Below are 21,937 nucleotides of genomic sequence, written 5' to 3'. Positions count from 1 at the left end.
ATTGAAATTTATTTTGAGAGCCACATTTTTAAAACTGAAAATACATCTCCCATATAGTAATTCATCCCCCATATAGTAATTCATCCCCCATAGAGTAATTCATCCCCCATATAGTAATTCATCCCCCATATAGTAATTCATCCCCCATAGTAATTCATCCCCCATATAGCAATTCATCCCCCATAGCAATTCATCCCCCATATAGTAATTCATCCCCCATATAGTAATTCATCCCCCATATTAATTCATCCCCCATAGTAATTCATCCCCCATATAGTAATTCATCCCCCATAGCAAATCATCCCCCATAGTAATTCATCCCCCATAGTAATTCATCCCCCATAGTAATTCATCCCCCCCATAGTAATTCATCTCCCATATAGTAATTCATCCCCCATATAGTAATTCATCCCCCATATAGTAAGTCCCCCATATAGTAAGTCCCCCATATAGTAAGTCCCCCCCCATATAGTAAGTCCCCCCCCCATATAGTAAGTCCCCCATATAGTAATTCATCCCCCATATAGTAAGTCCCCCCCCATATAGTAAGTCCCCCCATATAGTAAGTCCCCCATATAGTAATTCATCCCCCATATAGTAAGTCCCCCCTGTGTCAATTCACTTACCTTTGCTCCGCGCGTTCCTCTCGCCGTGCTTCCCGCGCCGTTCTGGTCTTCAGGGCGGACTGTAAGAGGAGAGGAGTTCGTCACGCTGCCCCGCCTACATCCTGGCTGCCCCGCCTACATCCTGACAGCTGCAGAGTCCTGACTTTTGGGGCGGCCGCCCGAGAGGAGGGAGGGGAGCGGGCGGCCGTCCGAGAGGAGGGAGGGGAGGGGAGGGGAGGTGAGGGGGCGGCCGCCCTGCACACGCCCGTCCGAGAGGAGGGAGAGGAGGGAGGGGAGCGGGCGCCCGGCACACAGAAGAGCCGCATTTAAGCTTGTAAAGAGCCGCATGTGGCTCGCAAGCCGCGGCTTGCCGACCACTGCCCTATGTAATGTACAACGCTGAGCGAACTATTGGCGCTTTATAAATACTGTATAATAATAATAATAATAGTTAGACCCTCCCCATTCCTTCCTGGCACCAACATACCTCCAAGTTGTCGCCAATTACAAGGGGTGATACCACAGGGATTAAAACACCTAAAATAACCAAAGTAGAGGCGTGGTACGTAAAGAAAACCTTTTATAGCTCCTTTCGGAGTGTTGGGGGCAGAATTTTGAGATGTTTTAACCGTTCCTGGAGATCAGCTTTAAATCTCTTATATTACAGGCTGTTTGTCTTACAACTTTCTATGCAGCAACAGGAGGAGAAAAACACCAAGGTAGCTGGAAACACCGAAACTCCAAAGGGGGAGGGAGCAAAGCCAGTATCTACAGCAGGGGTGTCAAACTCAATCTCATCGTGGGCCGCATCAACATTATGGTTGCCCTCAAAGGGCCGGTTTTATTTGTAGGACTAGGACTAGATTTCCAGAGCATCCCCCCCCCCTTACATCAGATGTCAAGAGCCCCCCACCATCAGAAGTCAAGAGTCCCACACCTTCCCTACATCGCAGTGCATCCCCCTTTACCCTGTGATGCTGCTCAAGAAGCTTGGGGTGGAGTTAGGAAGCAGAAAGTGCAGGGTCTGGAGGAGTACCAGAGGAGGGCTGGAGTAATTCCTGGAGTCTGCTGAATGCTGAGACCAGGGGAAGCAGAGATGATGGGGTGCTGAGGCTGCACAGAGAAGCACAGGATCTGTAGGAGGAGTTCTGCCCTCCTCTTTGCTGCCGACTGCTGAGATGAGGAGGAAGAGCTGAGACAAGACTCTCTGTGGCTGCATAGAGAAGCGCAGGATCTGTAGGGGGAGTTCTGCTCTCCTCTCTGCTTCCGACTGCTGAGATGGGGAGGAGCTGAGACAAGCCTCTCTGTGGCTGCACAGAGAAGCGCAGGATCTGTAGGAGGAGTTCTGCCCTCCTCTCTGCTGCCGACTGCTGAGATGAGGAGGAAGAGCTGAGACAAGCCTCTCTGCGGCTGCACAGAGAAGCGCAGGATCTGTAGGAGTTCTGCCCTCCTCTCTGCTGCCAACTGCTGAGATGGGGAGGAGCTGAGACAAGCCTCTCTGCGGCTGCACATAGAAGCGCAGGATCTGTAGGAGGAGTTCTGCCCTCCTGCCGACTGCTGAGATGGGGAGGAGCTGAGACAAGCCTCTCTGCGGCTGCACATAGAAGCGCAGATCTGTAGGAGAAGTTCTGCCCTCCTGCCGACTGCTGAGATGGGGAGGAGCTCAGACAAGCCTCTCTGTGGCTGCACAGAGAAGCGCAGGATCTGTAGGAGGAGTTCTGCCCTCCTCTCTGCTGCCGACTGCTGAGATGGGGAGGAGCTGAGACAAGCCTCTCTGTGGCTGCACAGAGAAGAGCAGGATCTGTAGGAGGAGTTCTGCCCTCCTCTCTGCTGCCGACTGCTGAGATGGGGAGGAGCTGAGACAAGCCTCTCTGTGGCTGCACAGAGAAGCGCAGGATCTGTAGGAGGAGTTCTGCCCTCCTCTCTGCTGCCGACTGCTGAGATGGGGAGAAGCTGAGGCAAGCCTCTCTGTGGCTGCACAGAGAAGCGCAGGATCTGTAGGAGGAGTTCTGCCCTCCTCTCTGCTGCCGACTGCTGAGATGGGGAGGAGCTGAAACAAGCCTCTCTGTGGCTGCACAGAGAAGCGCAGGATCTGTAGGAGGAGTTCTGCCCTCCTCTCTGCAGCCGACTGCTGAGATGGGGAGGAGCTGAGACAAGCCTCTCTGTGGCTGCACAGAGAAGAGCAGGATCTGTAGGAGGAGTTCTGCCCTCCTCTCTGCTGCCGACTGCTGAGATGGGGAGAAGCTGAGACAAGCCTCTCTGTGGCTGCACAGAGAAGAGCAGGATCTGTAGGAGGATTTCTGCCCTCCTCTCTGCTGCCGACTGCTGACATGGGGAGGAGCTGAGACAAGCCTCTCTGTGGCTGCACAGAGAAGAGCAGGATCTGTAGCAGGAGTTCTGTCCTCCTCTCTGCTGCTGTCTGCTGAGACAAGGTGGGGGCGGAGACGAGGGGGGTGCCGCAGCTGCAGAAGTGTGAGAGCCACATGAAATGGCATAGCATGCCGGAATTAGCCTGGGAGCCTTGTGTTTGAAACATGTGACCTATAGCATAGACATCTCACCACTAGAGTCCCTAAGAGATATAGGAAACCAGAATTAACCAAACTCCACCTACTGTTTCTTTTTTTTTACACCAATGTGCATTCTCCTCCTGCAGTCATACATATGTTAAAGAACTGCTATAAAATATAACTAGTATAAAACATGTATTGCTTCACTTCTAGCAACTGCTGTTAATGCTTTTTTTTTTTTTTTTTAAGTTGTATACATGCTTTAATGTTCCATCATGCGTGCTTCCCATCACCGGATGCCTGTCAGGAGCTTCATAATCAAATCATAAATCTGAGAAGTAATTAAAAGCCAAGCGACTGCAACAGCTACAATTTAGCAACTAATTCCTGAAATTCTGCGGCAGGGAACAAGCGCACTCTTCTATAACATGTAATCATTTTGTTGTAATAATTACAGAGCACTAATGAACATTAATCCTATCACAACTAATCCTAATTACGCAGCCCAGGAGATGGAAAGTTCCAATAGTACAGCGCAGAGCATGTCTTAAGACATATATATGTGCAGAATGTATATATAGTAGTAGGTGTGCTGTATAGATGCGCTGGGCTCCTGGGCGTTGCAAGGTATTTTATGTGCTGCCACAACTTCCCGATTTTTTTTTTTTAATTTACTTGTGTTTGGTGTGTTCCAATGTACCCCGCTCTGGCTGTTTAGTTAATACAGTTGCTAGCTACCACATTCCAGCAACCCTCCCCATGCTAATGGCTCAGTGTTGTTCCTGTTCACGTAGAGCAGGGAGGCTTCAGAGAGAAATATCTTCGCACCTCCATGAAATGCAAGCAAACACATCCTTTGTAATCTACCAGCCTGCTATAAATAACATTGGATTTCACTTTTGAGTCTTCTTGGTGAGTTGACACTGCCTGTGGATCTTGTTGAGTCAGGAAGTTGCCTTATTGTCCATACATACTGAGTCCTAGGAGGTATGTCTTTTGCATAAAGCGATGTTTGAGACAGATCATTTTATGATAAAACAATCAACTTTCTTGTTTTGACATTTAAAAGGTTGGTATTAACGGATCAATCTGGTAAGCAGGGATGCGGATGTTTACAATTGGGACCAGTGAACCCTGTAAAACCATATCATATCTGGCAAGGCGTGGGAAAGGGAATGCCATGTGCATTCTATACATGTTCTTGGATGGAAATATTGACCATCAGTAAAAAGTATAAGTGTCAGTTCACAAATATGCGGATTGGATGTGGTTTGAACTGCATCCAATCCGCATGACATGTGAAATACCATTGCTTCCTATGATGCCTGTTCACGTATGTCCGGTGCACTGGCGGTGCGGATTCAGTGTGGATTGAACAAGAGTCCTGTCCAATTTCCGAGCAGTGCGGTCCATTTCAGGTGTGGATTAGAGGCTATTGATTTCTATGGGAACTGATTCTAAACTGCATTTGTGTGAACAGGATAAAAGCCTGTAAATCACCGTATTTCTCTGGGTCAAAAACAATTGACCTTCAAAACACAAACTGTGCTAAATGAAAAAATATAAAATATACCCCAAAATAAATTAAATGAATTAAATAATCAGCTGCCACATTCCATTATAAAAAATTATTAACAAATCATATTCTATAATCCCAAAATATTAGAGTGGCGCTCTGTAAATAATAAAGTGATAATCAACAAAGAAGTCCATAAATTAAAGTCCTTCTGTAATCACCATGTGAATTAAATCAAAATTGTCAGAAAATCACAGAAGGACTTTAATTTATGGACTTTTTTGTTGATTATCACTTTAGTATTTACAGAGCGCCGCACTAATATTCTGGAATTATAGGATAAAATCCTGACCTGAACCTGAAGTAAACCTGACCCGAACCACTGCTGTGTCAATTAGCTGTGAAACCTGAACTTCAATCCACACATGTGTGAATCAGCTCTAACCCCCGGTTCACATATATGCAGCCACGCGGGCCACGTTTTATGCGGGCGAGAGAGCCCATTCATTTGAATGGATTCCTGTGCCCTGTGACACGCAGGGAAGAAGTCCCCGCACTTCTTTTGAAAACGCAGCCCGCACAGGAACCTTGGTTCCCAGTACGGCTGCGTTTTCCAGTGTGGGCGGTGTGTCATCAGAACTAATGGCACCCGCCCGCAGGTCTGCATTCCTCTGTGCGGGCGGATTCACATGTGGATCCGCAGCGGCACCACCCGCACAGATGTGAACCTAGCCTTAGAGACTGAAAAGGTGCCTGAGCCACCTCTGTAGACTAATTGGTGCTTCATACATGATCGCGCCATCCTGCCCATTGTGTCACCTGCTTCTGCTGTGCACTCAATGGCCATCTACAGGTCAATTTGCCTGCATGTCCAATTCATCAAGTTATTATTATTATAATACAGTATTTATAAAGCGCCAATAGTTCGCTCAGCGCTGTACATTACAAAGGGGGACAGAACATGTGACAGAACAATACCAATACAATGCAAAACATGAGGGGATCGAGGGCCCTGCTCTTTGGAGCTTACAATCTAGGAGGGAGGGGATGGTGGTACAGGAGGAGATAGCTGTGGGGGATGGGGTGGTAGGAAGAGTGGAGGAGGTCGGTCAAGTTAGCAGGGGGTGGGGTAGGCTTCCCTGAAGAGATGGGTTTTCAGGGTGTGCCTAAAGGAGAGGAGAGTAGGTGATAATCTGATGGGTTGGGGCAGGGAGTTCCAGAGGATGGGTGACACCCTGGAGAAGTCCTGGAGGTGGGCATGGGAGGAGGAGACCAGGGAACTAGAGAGAAGGAGGTCTTGTGAGGAGCGGAGTGTGCGTGTTGGGCGGTACTTGGATATTAGGTCAGTGATGTAGTTCGGGGCAGTATGGTGGACAGCTTTGTACGTCAGTGTTAGGATTTTGAATTTGATCCGTTGCGCAAGTGGAAGCCAGTGGAGGGATTGGCAGAGGGGGGTGGCGGAGACAGAGCGGTTGAAAAGGTGAATGAGTCTGGCAGCCGTATTCAGGATGGACTGAAGCGGGGATAGCCTGTGGCGAGGCAGGCCAGTGAGGAGGGAGTTGCAGTAGTCGAGTCGTGATATGATGAGGGAGTAGATGAGCTGTTTAGTGGTTTCTGGGGTTAGGAACGTGCGGATTTTGGCGATGTTGCGGAGGTGGAGTCTGCATGAGTTTGTTAAAGATTGGACTTGGGGCTGGAAGGATAGGTTGGAGTCCAGAATGACACCAAGTACTCTGGCCTGCGGGGCGGGTTTGATATTGGCGTTGTTGGATGCGATGGAGAAGTCAATGGGGAGTGGGGTCCGGGCTGGGGGGAAGACAAGAAACTCGGTTATGTCTGTTTCCTGGAATTGTTATTATTTTTTGAAGATTTACACTTGGTGGGCTTCAATGTCCTTCCTTACCTTTTTCCGCTTTTTAAAGAAGAGCAGGGACTTCTTCCCTGCGTGTCACGGGGCACGAAAGTTCATTCAAATGAATGGGCTCTCATGCCCATGCAAAACGTGGCCCACTCGGCCGCATATATGTAAACCTAGGGTTAGAGCTGATTCACACATGTGTGGATTGAAGTTCAGGTTTCACAGCTAATTGACACAGCAGTGGTTCAGGTCAGGTTTACTTCAGGTTCAGGACAGGTTCAGGTCAGGATTTTATCCTATAATTCCAGAATATTATTCAAATGAATGGGCTCGCTTGCCCATGCAAAACGCGGCCCGCACGGCCGCATAGGTGTGAACCGGGGGGTTAAATGCATCCACAAAAGATCCGCAAATGCGAACGAATAAACGTAATGACATCCGCGGAGCGCACAAATATTTACAAGCATTGCCCCGAGCCTGGGAGCGGAGGCCTTCTTATATTAATGATATTTCAGAATTGGATTTCTGTGTTTTGCTCTTAGCGATGCCTCTTGTAGCACGCTGAGCGGCTGAATATCTGAAGAGTACCACTTAGTTCGATTTAGGCTGCTGGTAATTGCGAAAGTTCTGAGCTATGTAAAAGGCTGGTGAGTGCGTAAAAATGTAGCTGAACATTAGGAAATGTCAATGCAAGAAAAAAAAACAAAAAACTGAGCAATCTGGAGCTGAGAGCAGCTGAATGCGATTGCACAATTATCTGTAAAATCTTCTGCTTAGTCTCTGAAGTACGGAGAGAAGGAAAGTGTGGTCATATCTGCATCTCCTAAAATGGAATAATCTGGGGCTCACGTTGTCAGGGAAAGAAGTCAGCTAAGTGCTTGTGTGCTGCTTTACTTCCACGTTAACATGCCCTACATCTGGAACGTGTCTCATTTGGAGCAATAGTCCAAAAGACAATGGGGTTGATTTACTAAAGGCAATTAGACTGTGTACTCTACAAGTGCAGTTGCTCCAGAGCTTAGGGCTCATGTACACTGCAGCTGATGAACTCACATTTAGGAGATGTTCAGCGTTATTTTCAGCAGCCCCTGAACTCTCCCTAATGTTTCCTATGTGTCCGTGTACACATCGTCATTTACAGGCAGTTGAGTTTACAGTCGTTTTTTTGAACGCAGAAAACTTGCGTTCAGCAGTCGATTTTAAAAGTGTTTCAAATGCTAAACACTTGAAAACGCGGCAAATCGCGTTTATAAACGTTTGCATCTGAAATTTTTTTTTAACTCTTCCAGTTCCCGATGCTGTCCAGAGCCTTTTTTCATCATGAAAAATGCATGCAAAGTGTTTTTATGGTGCTCAGATGGACAAAACACTGAACACAGGATGTTCCTACCAAGCTTGTCACACATTGTAATGACCATTCACACCTCAGACCTCTCCCACCCTTGGAAACAAAAGATATGTTAATGACCATTCAGATCTCAGACCTCTCCCACCCTTGGAAACAAAAGATATGTTAATGACCATTCACACCTCAAATTCCTCATGAAGACCCCCTGCCAGGTGGCCTTAATGACTCCCTCCACCAGACACCTTTCCCACCCTTGGAAACAAAAGAAATGTTAATGAGCAACTCACACCTAAACTAATCTCAACACATACTGCTGTCTCTGCTTCTAATCTCTGTATTGCTCTGAAACAGTCTGAAATAGTTAATAATTTACCACTTTTCAGTGCATTCTGGGCATTTGGGAGGTTCTCCTGTGCTTATCTTTAAAAAACCCTTCTAAACGCAAACGCACATAAACGCGCATAAATGCATTATGCAAATGTGGCTAAACAGACTTTTTTTAACCTACGTTTTCCATCAGTCATTTTTGATCGTTCAGAAGTGTCCCGTGTACATGGCGCCTTAGTAAATGAGCAGAAGCTCTGCTGACTTCCATCATCCAATCATGCGCAAGCAAAAATGCTGTTGTTTTACTTTCCTTGCATGTGATTGGGTATTCATTGTAAAGTGAAGCTTTATCTCATTTACTGAACTCTAGAGCAACTGCACTTGCAACTTGCACAATCTTTTTTGCCTTTAGTAAATTAGCCCCTTTGACTTTTACCCCATTGGCGCCGGCGCCTCCCGGCCTTTTAAGGAGTTTGCGACACCAGTAGGCGGGATGGGGTTTAGGGTCATGCACCGCCGTGATTGGCTGTCCTTGCACGTGATTGGGTATTCTTGGCAAGCTGTGTAGCAACTGTCTATTTGCCTTTAGTAAATCAACCCCAATATTTTGTAAAGAGTTTCCCAAACCCTGCGTGTTATGTTCCCTATGAGCATGCTTCGTTTTTTTTTTTCTAAGCACAACAAGCTGAACCAAACTCTATCAATCAACATTATCTATGTTTAACCACTTCCCCATCGCCCTATAGCAGAAATACTGCTACAGGGCGGCACGAGAGTGCAAAATCCCATATATATATATATATATATATATATATATATATATATAAAAACGTTATTTTGCATTTCAGGGTAGGGACCCAGACGGTGATTACTCCCCGGCGCCCGGTGATTGCCGAGGATCTCCAACGGGGAGGTTGTTTACTAACAGTTATCCCTCTCAGCTCGGGCATACTGCTTTGGATGGCTGTGCACAAGATCACTTGCTTACAGGTCCAACGAAGTGATATCAAAAACTTTTGAGACTAGTTTTGTAACATGCCAACAGATGGCTGCCCAGTCACAGGGCACACCGACCTCCATAAGTCAATGTGCCATAAGACATTGTGCTGTGTACATCGGGAGCTGTGCAACTGGTGCTAATCTGACCATGTGCGTTAGCACGTCTGCTATTCATCATGGACCGTAAATTAGAAGAAAGAGAAAACATGAAATTCAGCATGAAACTGGACAAATATGCCACAGAGATGTTTGACATGATTCGGCAAGTTTACGGCAATGCTGCAATGAGTCCTTCGAGGTGTTTTGTGTGGCACACCCGCTTCAAAGAGTGGAAGAACATCACTGGAAGATGACAAGAGATCAGAAAGACCTTCAACGAGCTCAACTCCCGAAGGTATCAAAACCATCCGGCAACTTGTGTATGATGATCGTCAGAGAACAATAAAGAAGCAAGGACACTACAGAGGGTTAACACAGCAGAAGGTGCGGAGGAAGGGAATAGTTGACACAGATAGCCAATAACTGCTGGAAAGTGAACAGCATCCTGTCAATAGGTGTGGCTTTGGGATGGGTCATCCAGGAGTGCAGGATTTTTTACATAATTTTTTTACATTATCAATAGATGAAATATCAGGGGATTAACCACTTGCCTACCAGGCACTTATACCCCCTTATTTACCAGGCCAATTTTCAGCTTTCAGCGCTGCCGCACTTTGATTGACAATTGCGCGGTCATGCAACATTGTACCCATATGAAATTTTGATCATTTTTTTCTCACAAATAGAGCTTTCTTTTGGTGGTATTTAATCGCCACTGGGCGCTTTACTTTTTGCGCTATAAATTAAAAAAGTGCAAAAAATTTGAAAAAAAAAAAAAGTTTCTTTGTTTCTATTATAAAATTTTTCAAACAGGTAATTTTTCTCCTTCACTGATGTGCGTTGATGAGGCAGCACTGATGGGCACTGATAGGCGGCACTGATGGGCACTGATAGGCAGCACTAAAGGGCACTGATAGGCAGCACTAATGAGGTGGCACGGATAGGCGGCACTGATAGACAGCACTAATGAGGTGTCACAGATAGGCGGCACTGATAGACAGCACTAATGAGGTGTCACGGATAGGCGGCACTAATATGCAGCACTGATAGGCGGCACTGATAGGTGACACTGATGATGGGTACTGATAGACGGCACTGACTGGCATCACTGCTGGGCACTGACTGGCACAACCGCTGGGCACTGACTGGTGGCACTGACTGGCAGCACTGCTGGGCTGCAGTGGTGGGTGGCACTGGTGGGCAGCACTGGTGGGTGGGCACAGGTGGGTGGCACTGGTGGGCACAGGTGGGTGGCACTGGTGGGGACAGGTGGGTGGCACTGCTGGGCACAGGTAGGTGGCACTTCTGGGCATAGGTGTGTGACACTGCAGAGTGGCACAGGTGGGTGATCTGCTGGGAACAGGTGGGCGGAGCTAGTGGGCGCACTGCCGGGCACAGGTGGGCGGAACTTGTGGGTGGCACTGCTGGGCACCGATCATCAGGGCACTGATCATCAGTGCCCTGATGATCGGTGCCGATCCTCGCTCTGACAACTGCCGGTTCTCGGCAGTACTTTCCTCACGATCTGACAGCGTGAGGAAAGTGCAGCCGAGAACCGGCACTTGCATTTCCCTGTGATCAGCGTGTCATTGGACACCGCTGATCACGTGGTAAAAGGCCGGTATGATTGGCCTTTTACCACATCACGTGATCAGCTGTGTCCGTAGGACACAGCGATCACAGAGATCGCCGGGTGCGCGCCCCCTGGGGCGCGCAGGAGAGCGCGTTCTGGGGGGACGTCATATGACGTCCACCCAGAACCGGCCGGCCGCAGTGCAGCCGTCATTCGGCTATGTGCGGTCGGCTACTAGTTAAACAGATCCCTGATTTCTCACTTTTGAGACCGAGAAAGTGATTGAGGATCTCCAGTCCATTCTCTGCAGCCTCAGCTACTACAGAATGAATGAACAGGAAGCACTTTATACCTAAGTGACACTACTACTTGTGGGGGGTGATGAAGATTTTTTTTTTTTACACTGATTGCTTTTACGCCCATAAAGGCTGTAAAAGCGATCATTTCTTTCTCTCTGGCTGCATTCTCACAGCCATTGAGAAATACTGTGCGAGCTGTGATTGGTCACAGCTTGTCACATGGTACAAGGCTGTTGTGAATAGCCTTGTACCATGTGACCTCTGTGATCATTCACAGATTTCCCACGTAGTAAGCAATGATGTCAGAAGTGACATCTTGCTTACTACTATTCATGTGATCACTGATTGGCCAATCAGGGATCACATTATTATTATTATTATTATTATTATACAGGATTTATGGCGCCAACAATTTGCTCAGCTTTACAATATAACGGGAAGCAATATAGCAACAATACAGTTCAATACAAGAGGGTTAGGAGGGCCCTGATCCTGGGAGCTTACAATCTAGGAGGGAGGGGCTAGTGGTACAAAAGGTAGTAACTGTGGGGGATGGACTGGTAGGAAGAGTAGAAGATTCCATTATTATCTGAGGGCAGGATAGGCTTCCCTGAAGAGATGGGTTTTCAGAGATCACCTAAAAGTGAGCAGAGTAGGCGATAGTCTGATAAATTGGGGTAGAGAATTCCAGAGGATGGGGGAAGCTCTCACACAGAGGTCCTGTACAGCGCGATCGATGCGGTGCCACGCACTCCCAGGGAGCGCGCACAGGCTAAAATGGCGGGTGCCGTTTATGAACGGCAATCCGCCCTGCACTGCCGCAGTCCGGCCATTTATATACATGGGCCGAACGGGAAGTAATTAAGGAATGTTTTTTTGTGATTTAAGTTGAATTGTTAATAAAAGGCCGTGAAGGCCATTTTTACTCCAACAGTGTTTGGTCTCCTTTATTGTGTCATGGAAATTTAGTATTTTTGGTTGAACTTTAAATGTGTCATATATGAGTGTTATTCATATGTCTCTCGTGTGGCTTAATTAAAGCTCTGAAGGCTGCAATTGGGCCATGCGCATATACAATGTATGTATTACAGTACTCAGCTCGGTAATGGATGAGATGGCAGATCTGCGCTTATAGACCGGCGTGTATACCGCCACGGCATTCGATGCGAATGCCGCCGGCGGTAGGCCGCAGGCCTGTATCCACATATCAGCAGCATAGTACCACATGGACTTCGTATGTCTAGGCGCCAAGCAGTGCGAACTCCGCGTGTAGGCTCACGGATATCTCTACAACCACTACCGACCTGAACTGTATCTGGATGGATGTGTTTTAATAAAGATCGTATCAGGCCCATTCAGATACAGACTGATGTTTAATCTAGGGGATGCTTGTACAGAGAATTTACATATCACTAGGAGCTAGGACAGGAAGTAGGCTCTCCATAGAGAGCTCATGGGGGGAGGGGAGGAAGTCTGCTGACCTCAGAGGGCTCATGGGGGGAGGACCGGTGATAGATAAGAGGAAAGGCTACGCTCCAATCGGAATGTACATCCTGTGTATAGGCACTCCCCATTGCATTGTTCTGTGGGAGGGGATTGACCTTATTGATGTGGGGGGCGTGTGTCTGCTTGTAAATAAAAATCGGAGGCTGGGGTTGGATCCGCCTCTTGGAGAATTCCAACAGCAACCCGAGAGTGTCGCCTGATCATTCCTGGGTAACGGGAACTCCATTTCTCCACATCTCAAGATAGCTAACCCAGTTGGAGGGGCAGGAATCGTGGAGTTTAGCTGAAGTCGCGGTAAGCGAGATTCGCACAGCTTTATGGGGGATTTCTACGCATCCAACTGCGAGTACTCACAGTAAGGAGAAATTCATTCAAAGCGAATTTCCAAGACAATTTGTAGAGGGAGAGTTGGGGGGTGAAGAGGTTTCGAGAGAGTCGGGTTGGTATGGTTTTAGTAGCTTTAGCCTTAGCCAACACATCTACACCAGTCAAGTTCCATGAAGAGAGTCGTCATAATAAGCCCGTATCTATGTTTGCGGTAACGTGTTTTGTAGGAAGTTTGTCCTGGAAGACATCGTACAAAACAAATACTGTTGAGAACACCCATATTAGGAGATCTTTGCTTTGGCCTCACTAGTCGAAGGTTAAACAAATCAATATCCCAAGGTAAATATTTTTATCAGCGGCTGTAAACAAACATGTCACCGCAAAGCTGTGAAGAAACAAATGGTGATCTGCGCACAACCCCGACAAGCGGCTTTTAGAAAAGGCCAGGTTCCTTTTCAACATAAAGGCTTTAATCAGCAATGGCAGTCAAGCAAAGCTGACACGGGCTGGGCCCTATCTGCGGGTGATGATGTTGTAACCCACTTCTGTTCATTTATAATTCATATCAGAGGGCTGTAATGACACCACAGTTCTCTAAATTCACGCTTTCATCTCTTACAGGTGGGACGCCAAACACTTCTCCCTGAGTTACAGCGCTGCAATTTATTAGACATCAGAGAGTATAGGGGAGGAGGGCGCTACAGCTAGTTCTAAAATGTAGGTCAATGGAAAAAGTGAACAACTGCAGCACTGCTGGCTTGTAGCACTGGGGTCCTGGGTCTGATGACCACCAGATATACTGTCCGCATGACACCTGTGTTCACCTATGGCCAGGGATACTGTTAGAAACCACGGGGCCCCAAACAGCCAACCTGACAGGGCCCCCCCCCCTTAAAAAAACCCACAGTTTACGATGCTTCGGGTATGGATGAACACAGCGAGCGATCGGTACTGATCATGCATCGTGTTCATTCGGCAAATGAAGGGGCTGGTAAATGTGACGTACTTATTGGACTTTTCCCTACTCTCCATCTTGAAGGATCCTATTGTGTGCTTGCAGCTGCCTGTGGGAAGGAGAGGGGGGGAAGCCGGCAGCACTGCGGCGGTGGGGGGGCTGAGCAGCAGGGGGAAACTTGTGGTGTACAGGAAAGGCGATGGGTGTGGCAGTGGGGGACAATTCCTAGAACCGATCCCCTGTATGACTCTCTCTGCAGCAGCTGAAAGCCAGCAGGAGGGAGAGGAGAAGAAGCCAACATTCAGCTGCTGCAGAGAGAGCCACACAGGGGATCAGTTCCAGTAATTGCCCCCTCCCACCCACAGTGCCAATCACCCTCCCTGCCCACATCTAGCTTACCCAGGCCCCTCGCTGGCCTGGGCCCCGTACAGGAGGACTTGTCGTACCCCCTTATCCATGGCCCTGCCTATGACCCTGAGGTTCCAACATGAAAACGTACTTTTTAACCACTTGCCGACCATGCTCTGAATTGTTTTATAGCAGAAAGTAAAAAATATTGTTTTTTTCCCAACATTTTTGGTTTTTTTTTCGTTTATATAATAAAAAATTAAAAACCTAGTGGTGATCAAATACCACCAAAAGAAAGCTCTATTTGTTGGAAAAAATTATATACATTTGGGTAGAGTGATTAGCACTTCCACCTGACAGTACTAGGGTTGTTGGTTCGATTCCCAACCATGACACCACCTGCCTGGAGTTTGCATGTTCTCACTGTGCCTGTGTGGGTTTCCTCCTGGTACTCCGGTTTCCTCCCACACTCCAAAGACATGCTGGTAGGTTAATTGGCTCCTGTCTAAATTGTCCCTAGTATGTGTATATATGAATGTGAGTTAGGGACCTTAGATTGTACGCCCCTTGAGGGTTAGGGACCTTAGACTGTACGCCCCTTGAGGGTTAGGGACCTTAGACTGTACGCCCCTTGAGGGTTAGGGACCTTAGATTGTACACCCCTTGAGGGTTAGGGACCTTAGATTGTACGCCCCTTGAGGGTTAGGGACCTTAGATTGTATGCCCCTTGAGGGTTAGGGACCTTAGATTGTACGCCCCTTGAGGGTCAGGGACCTTAGATTGTACGCCCCTTGAGGGTTAGGGACCTTAGATTGTATGCCCCTTGAGGGTTAGGGACCTTAGATTGTACGCCCCTTGAGGGTTAGGGACCTTAGATTGTACACCCCTTGAGGGTCAGGGACCTTAGATTGTACGCCCCTTGAGGGTTAGGGACCTTAGATTGTACGCCCCTTGAGGGTTAGGGACCTTAGATTGTACGCCCCTTGAGGGTTAGGGACCTTAGATTGTACACCCCTTGAGGGTTAGGGACCTTAGATTGTACGCCCCTTGAGGGTTAGGGACCTTAGATTGTATGCCCCTTGAGGGTTAGGGACCTTAGATTGTACGCCCCTTGAGGGTCAGGGACCTTAGATTGTACGCCCCTTGAGGGTCAGGGACCTTAGATTGTACGCCCCTTGAGGGTTAGGGACCTTAGATTGTACACCCCTTGAGGGTTAGGGACCTTAGATTGTACGCCCCTTGAGGGTTAGGGACCTTAGATTGTACACCCCTTGAGGGTTAGGGACCTTAGATTGTACGCCCCTTGAGGGTTAGGGACTGATGTGAATGTACAATATATATGTAAAGCACTGCGTAAATTGATGGCGCTATATAAGTACCTGAAATAAATAAATAATAAATCAACTCCAGAGTTTTGCCATGCCGCCCATACTCACTTTAATTCGCTGGACGAAGGCCTTGGGCGGCGGTGGCCTGGCCGCCATTCGGTATTCCTGGCACATATCATTCCGGATGTGGCTTCTAAAGTGTCCATGAAAGCTGCTGGGGAACTGAAAGAAAAAATAATGACATACAATTAGTTAAATTGACTGCCAAATGGGAATCTGTGAACAGTGCAAAATGCACGTTTGGAAATACAAAAGGGGGGGAAGCTGCCATTTTCTCGGTTCCAGGCTATGTAATTATCATGAAGCCCCAACACACCTTCACTGCTAGTGATGTTAGTAGTATTGCTAGAATACAATGTTCATGTATTTTGTGCAACAGCGACATCAGTATTCAGCAGAGATATTTATTTATTTCAGGTACTTATATAGCACCGTCAATTTACACAGCGCTTTACATATATATTGTACATTCACATCAGTCCCTAACCCTCAAGGGGCGTCCAATCTAAGGTCCCTAACCCTCAAGGGGTGTACAATCTAAGTTCCCTAACCCTCAAGGGGTGTACAGTCTAAGGTCCCTAACCCTCAAGGGGCGTACAATCTAAGGTCCCTAACCCTCAAGGGGTGTACAATCTAAGTTCCCTAACCCTCAAGGGGCGTACAATCTAAGGTCCCTAACCCTCAAGGGGCGTACAATCTAAGGTCCCTAACCCTCAAGGGGCGTACAATCTAAGGTCCCTAACCCTCAAGGGGCGTACAATCTAAGGTCCCTGACCCTCAAGGGGTGTACAATCTAAGGTCCCTAACTTACATTCATACATACACATACTAGGGACAGTTTAGAAAGGAGCCAATTAACCTCCCAGCATGTGTTTGGAGAGTGGGAGGAAACTGGAGTACCCAGAGGAAACCTACTCAGGCACAGGGAGAACATGCAAACTCCATACAGGTGGTGCTGTGGTTGGGATTCAAACCAACAACCCGAGTACTGCCAGGTGGAAGTTTTAACAATTTAGCCACTGTGCTGTCTTTGGAGCATGGGAGGAAACCAGAGTACCAGGAAAATCCAGGCAGGTGGTGCCGTGGTTGGGATTTGAACCAACAACCTAGTACTGCCAGGCGGAAGTGCTAACCATTAGCCACTGTGCAGCCCATATTCTTCAACCAGTAGATGGCAGTGTTTATAAGTTTGTAGCTGCATCTGTGGTATACTTTTGTGTTGTTTCTCTGAATAAAGTTGTGGACTTTGCACTGTCTGCTATATACAGAATTTCTAACAAGTATATGGCCTGCAGGTTAGAGGCAGGTGGTATTCCGTGGGCAATGTCACTTGGGTATAGGTTGAAGACAGGGTTGAACCCATCCCCTCCTATACCTCCCATCTGCGTCTTTATAGTGATGTGTGGCCTCTTTCTCCACTATGGAAGCGTGGAAGGTGGAAGGGTTGGGGGTCACTGGAAAGGTCAAGATGCGTCTATATCTCAAACATCGTGTGTTTGGATCTGTGCACCCGCTCCTGTCCACATATCAAATTTTGACATGCGAATGTGTCCATGCAGCTGCTGTTTCTGCGTCCACCTCTATGGGCTGCCTGTATGCAGCTATTAGATGGATGCAGCAAAAAGTGGCTCATCACGAAGGTGTAGTGTCAACAAACCATGGGCTATATACTGGGATTTTGATGTATGTATTTATTTTATACTAGTAATGGCAGTGATCAGCGTAATGTCAGTGATCAGCGACTTATAGTGGGACTGTGATACTGCGGCGGGCAATCTGACACTAACCGACACTTTGTGGGAACTGACTAACTGCCACTGACATCTATTAGTGACACTAATACAGTGATCAGTGCTTAACCCCTTGGCGCTGGCACCTCCGGCCCTTTAAGGGTTTCAGAAGCCGGGAGGCGTTGCGGGGTTTAGGGTCATGTGACCGCCGTGACACGCCATCACGGTGGTCACATGATCGGGAAAGGTCCTGATTGAAAGAGGAGATCGGGACCTTTCCGTGAGTACCAGACATGTGTGTTGGGAGCGCGCCGGGGCGTCAAGGCCCAGACGCCGGGAGGCCACACATTTGCGTGCGGCCGGCGCCGAGAGGTTAAAATATACACTGATACTGTACTAATGACACTGGCTGGGAAGGGGTTAAGATCTAGGGGCGTGTATTCGCTTTGCTGCCATGTTTTCTATGGTCTGCTTTTACTGAGGCCTGCTTCACACCAATGCGTTCTTTAGCGCATTTTGCAGAAATGCAATACAGTCCATTTAACATGGTTTCCTGTGGGCCACGTTCACATCTCTGCGTTTTTCAGACGCTGTGTTTATTGGAAAGGCTCAAGGACTTTTTTTCATCGCAACACGGTGCATTTTTGGTTCAACAGAGTTCAGTGGACGCACAGCAGAAATGCATTTAGTGTGTTTTTGATGCGCTTTTCATGTGTCTTGCATTTTTAACCTGCATAACAACAAAAAGAAAAATGAAAAAAATGCATCAAAAAACCACAAAAACACACCGCAAAAAAGCACTGCAGAAACAGATCAAAAGTAAACTGCAGAGGTGTGAACCAGGCCTAAGGGACGTGCCAGTTTTTATTCCCTGCTTCGCAGGGAGACAAAAACTGGTACATCCCCATTGTCAGGACAGAGCTCTGTGCTGTTTACAATCACAGAGCTCTGTCCTGTCATCCACTTCGCCAAGCGGAGGGTCCTGGTCGTCAATCATTGGCCGGGACCCGCTGATCGACTTGTGCTGTAACTAATCACAGCACAGCCGGGGTGTCGTGAGTACTCTACCCAGAAATGCTGGATCACATATCAGATACGTGATCCAGCTCTGAGAGGCCACTATCCTGCCATACTTCTAAGTCAGCTGGTCGGCAAGTGGTGAACAGCCACTTATGAGATCATTTAGAATTCACTGACTTGGTGCATTTGACCTGCAGCTGACCTCCTTGTAAACTGCTCCATGTACGTTTGCATCTCCTAGACCAGTGATGGCGAACCTTTTAGAGACCGAGTGCCCAAACTGCAACCCAAAAAACCACCAGCACAAGGGGTCAAAGATCCACTGACCACCAGCACAAGAGGCAAAGTTACACTGACCACCAGCACAAAGGGTCAAAGCTTCACCGACCACCAACACAATTGGGCAAAGTTCCACTGACCACCAGCACAAAGGGTCAAAGCTTCACCGACCACCAACACAATCGGGCAAAGTTCCACTGACCACCAGCACAAAGGGTCAAAGCTTCACCGACCACCAACACAATCGGGCAAAGTTCCACTGACCACCAGCACAAAGGGGCAAAGTTCCACTGACCACCAGCACAAAGGGGCAAAGTTCCACTGACCACCAGCACAAGGGGGCAAAGTTCCACTGACCACCAGCACAAAGAGGCAAAGGTTCAGTGACCACCAGCACAAGGGGGGCAAAGTTCCACTGATCACCAGCACACGGGGGCAAAGTTCCACTGACCACCAGCACATGGGGGCAAAGTTCCACTGACCAGCAGCACAGAGGGGCAAAGTTCCACTGACCACCAGCACATGGGGGCAAAGTTCCACTGACCACCAACACAAGGGGGCAAAGTTCCAATGACAACCAGCACAAAGGGGCAAAGGTTCAGTAACCACCAGCACAAGGGGGGCAAAGTTCCAATGACCACCAGAACAAGGGGGAAAAGTTCCAATGACCACCAGAACAAGGGGGAAAAGTTCCACTGACCACCAGCACAAGGGGGCAAAGTTCCATAAAATGCAAAACCCATTTGAAACAAACGCCCATCGGCACAGACCCTAACATACATTCTCAGGTGATGCAAATGTTCACATTCATGTTCTCTCACATAAAACAATCTTTCCACTGGAATATAAATAATGCCCATCCAACCTCCACATCAGGTATTTGGCCCTTTTTGTAGACCATTGTGTACACAATGTATAAAATATAATTACGGCTCGAATTTACCGTGGAAGATACCAAATGACTCACCTTGCACATTGCTGCATCTATTAGGAAACAAACTGGGGTACGTTTGAATTGAATTTCAATAGATACGTCTAAATCATCTGCATGAAGCATTGTTCAACCTTGAGCCACCGGAATTACACCATGAATTATGAATCCTAATCTCCTTTGGGAATTAAAGCTGCGACTTGCGTTATACGGGGGATGGGGGAGGGGAGGGCGGGTTCTAATCATAATTTTGTAAAACGTTAATGAACAATGGTTGCCCAGAGGATTCAATCTGTTTGTTTCAAACATGACCCAGCTCACAGGGATGATCCAAAAGGCGATTTCGGTTTTACGGTAAGCCCGGGTTCACACTGATGCGGTGCGTACTTTGCAGCATTTTCTTATCGAATTCCGCACCGCATCAGAATCGCACCCCGTTCATGTGAACCGCTGCGGGGGTGTATGTTAACAACACCCCGAAAGCGGTGCGCAAAATGCGGTGCGATGTGCAGAATCGGATTGTATAGGTGTGAATACCCGTGCGATCCGATTCTAGTGCGCACCAAAAAGAGGGTCCTGCGCGTTTTTGGTGCGAATAGAGCCATACAAAATGTACGACTCCGATCGCCCCGCACACAAATCACATGTGATTTGCACAGGAATGCGGTGCGGTTCCCGTGTGAATCACATTCGATGTACCGCACTGCATATATGTGAACCCGGGCTGAAAAGAATGGTTTTATCTGGAAGCTGAAGGTGAAAACTCCAATGTTACGATCTGATGTCTGAATGAAACCAGACTGCCTGGAGTTTGCATGTTCTCCCTGTGCCAGCGTGGGTTTCCTCTGGGTACTCCAGTTTCCTCCCACACTCCAAAGACAGCACAGTGGCTAAATAGTTAAAACTTCCACCTAGCACAGGGGTAGGCAACCTGAGAGCCGCAGGACTACAAGTTCCATCATGCCTTTACAAGTCATAGCTGTGACTGTCAGTTTTGTAATCTTTGCAATGCCTCATGGGAAGTGTAGTTCCACAACAACTAGAGAGCCACAGAGTGCCTACCCCTGACCTAGCAATACTAGGGTTGTTGGTTCGAATCCCAACCACAGCATCACCTGCCTGGAGTGTGCATGTTCTCCCTGTGCCTGCGTGGGTTTCCTCCGGTTCCTCCCACACTCCAAAGACAGCACAGTGGCTAAATGGTTAAAACTTTCACCTAGCAGTACTAGGGTTGTTGGTTCGAATCCCAACCTGGAATTTACATGTTCTCCCTGTGCATGTGTGGGTTTCCTCCAGGTAGTTCAGTTTCCTCCCACACTCCAAAGACAAACTTATAAACACTGCCATCTACTGGTTGAAGAATATAGGCACCACAGTGGCTAAATGGTTAGCACTTCCTCCTGGCAGTACTAGGTTGTTGGTTCAAATCCCAACCACGGTACCTCCTGCCTGGAGTTTCCTACAGGTACTCTTGTTTCCTCCCATGCTCCAAAGACAGCACAGTGGCTAAATGGTTAAAACTTCCCCCTGGCAGTATTCGGGTTGTTGGTTCAAATCCCAACCACAGCACCACCTGTCTGGAGTTTGCATGTTCTCCCTGTGCCTGAGTCGGTTTCTTCCGGGTACTCCAGTTTCCTCCCACACTCCAAAGACATGCTGGTAGGTGAATTGTCTCCTGTCTAAATTGTCCCTAGTATGTGTATGTATGAATGTGAGTTAGGGACCTTAGATTGTACGCCCCTTGAGGGTTAGGGACCTTAGATTGTACGCCCCTTGAGGGTTAGGGACCTTAGATTGTACGCCCCTTGAGGGTTAGGGACCTTAGATTGTACGCCCCTTGAGGGTTAGGGGCCTTAGATCGTACGCCCCTTGAGGTTTAGGGACCTTAGATCGTACGCCCATTGAGGGTTAGGGACCTTAGATTGTACGCCCCTTGAGGGTTAGGGACCTTAGATTGTACACTCCTTGAGGGTTAGGGACCTTAGATTGTACGCCCCTTGAGGGTTAGGGACCTTAGATTGTACGCCCCTTGAGGGTTAGGGACCTTAGATTGTACGCCCCTTGAGGGTTAGGGACTGATGTGAATGTACAATATCTATGTAAAACATAAACTGACGGCGCTATATAAATACCTGAAATAAATAAACCAATTAATATACACTTATTGGGATGGGTTTTTTTCCAAAGACTAACAGAATACGTTCTGGCCTAAATTTATGAAGACATTTTCTTTATTTTTTTTAATTGGATATGTTGTATAGCAAAAAGTCAAAAATATTGCTTTTCTTTTTTCAAAATTGTCTTTTTTTTGTTTATAGC

At 47.6% G+C, this 21,937-nt stretch overlaps 2 protein-coding genes across 2 annotated transcripts in view; one reads left to right on the top strand and one right to left on the bottom strand.

The window, feature by feature from the left end:
• Nucleotides 1–21,937, top strand: part of LOC149451417 (uncharacterized) — a 502,187-nt gene that overhangs the window by 341,927 nt on the left and 138,323 nt on the right. The gene's annotated exons all lie outside the window — the stretch shown is intronic.
• CIMIP7 (ciliary microtubule inner protein 7) overlaps nt 1–21,937 on the bottom strand; it is a 64,282-nt gene that overhangs the window by 39,902 nt on the left and 2,443 nt on the right. Inside the window, exon 2 of the mRNA XM_089690707.1 lies at nt 15,707–15,820. Within this exon, the coding sequence (XP_089546833.1) occupies nt 15,707–15,820 (114 nt within the window). The remainder of the gene's footprint in view (nt 1–15,706; nt 15,821–21,937) is intronic.

Source organism: Staurois parvus, unplaced genomic scaffold, assembly GCF_062004578.1.
Source record: "Staurois parvus isolate SC_StPar_1 unplaced genomic scaffold, SC_StPar_1.0 ptg000540l, whole genome shotgun sequence".
NCBI classification, from domain to species: domain Eukaryota; kingdom Metazoa; phylum Chordata; class Amphibia; order Anura; family Ranidae; genus Staurois; species Staurois parvus.
Note: the sequence above shows the minus strand (reverse complement) of the source record. Positions and strands in the feature narration are given on the sequence as shown.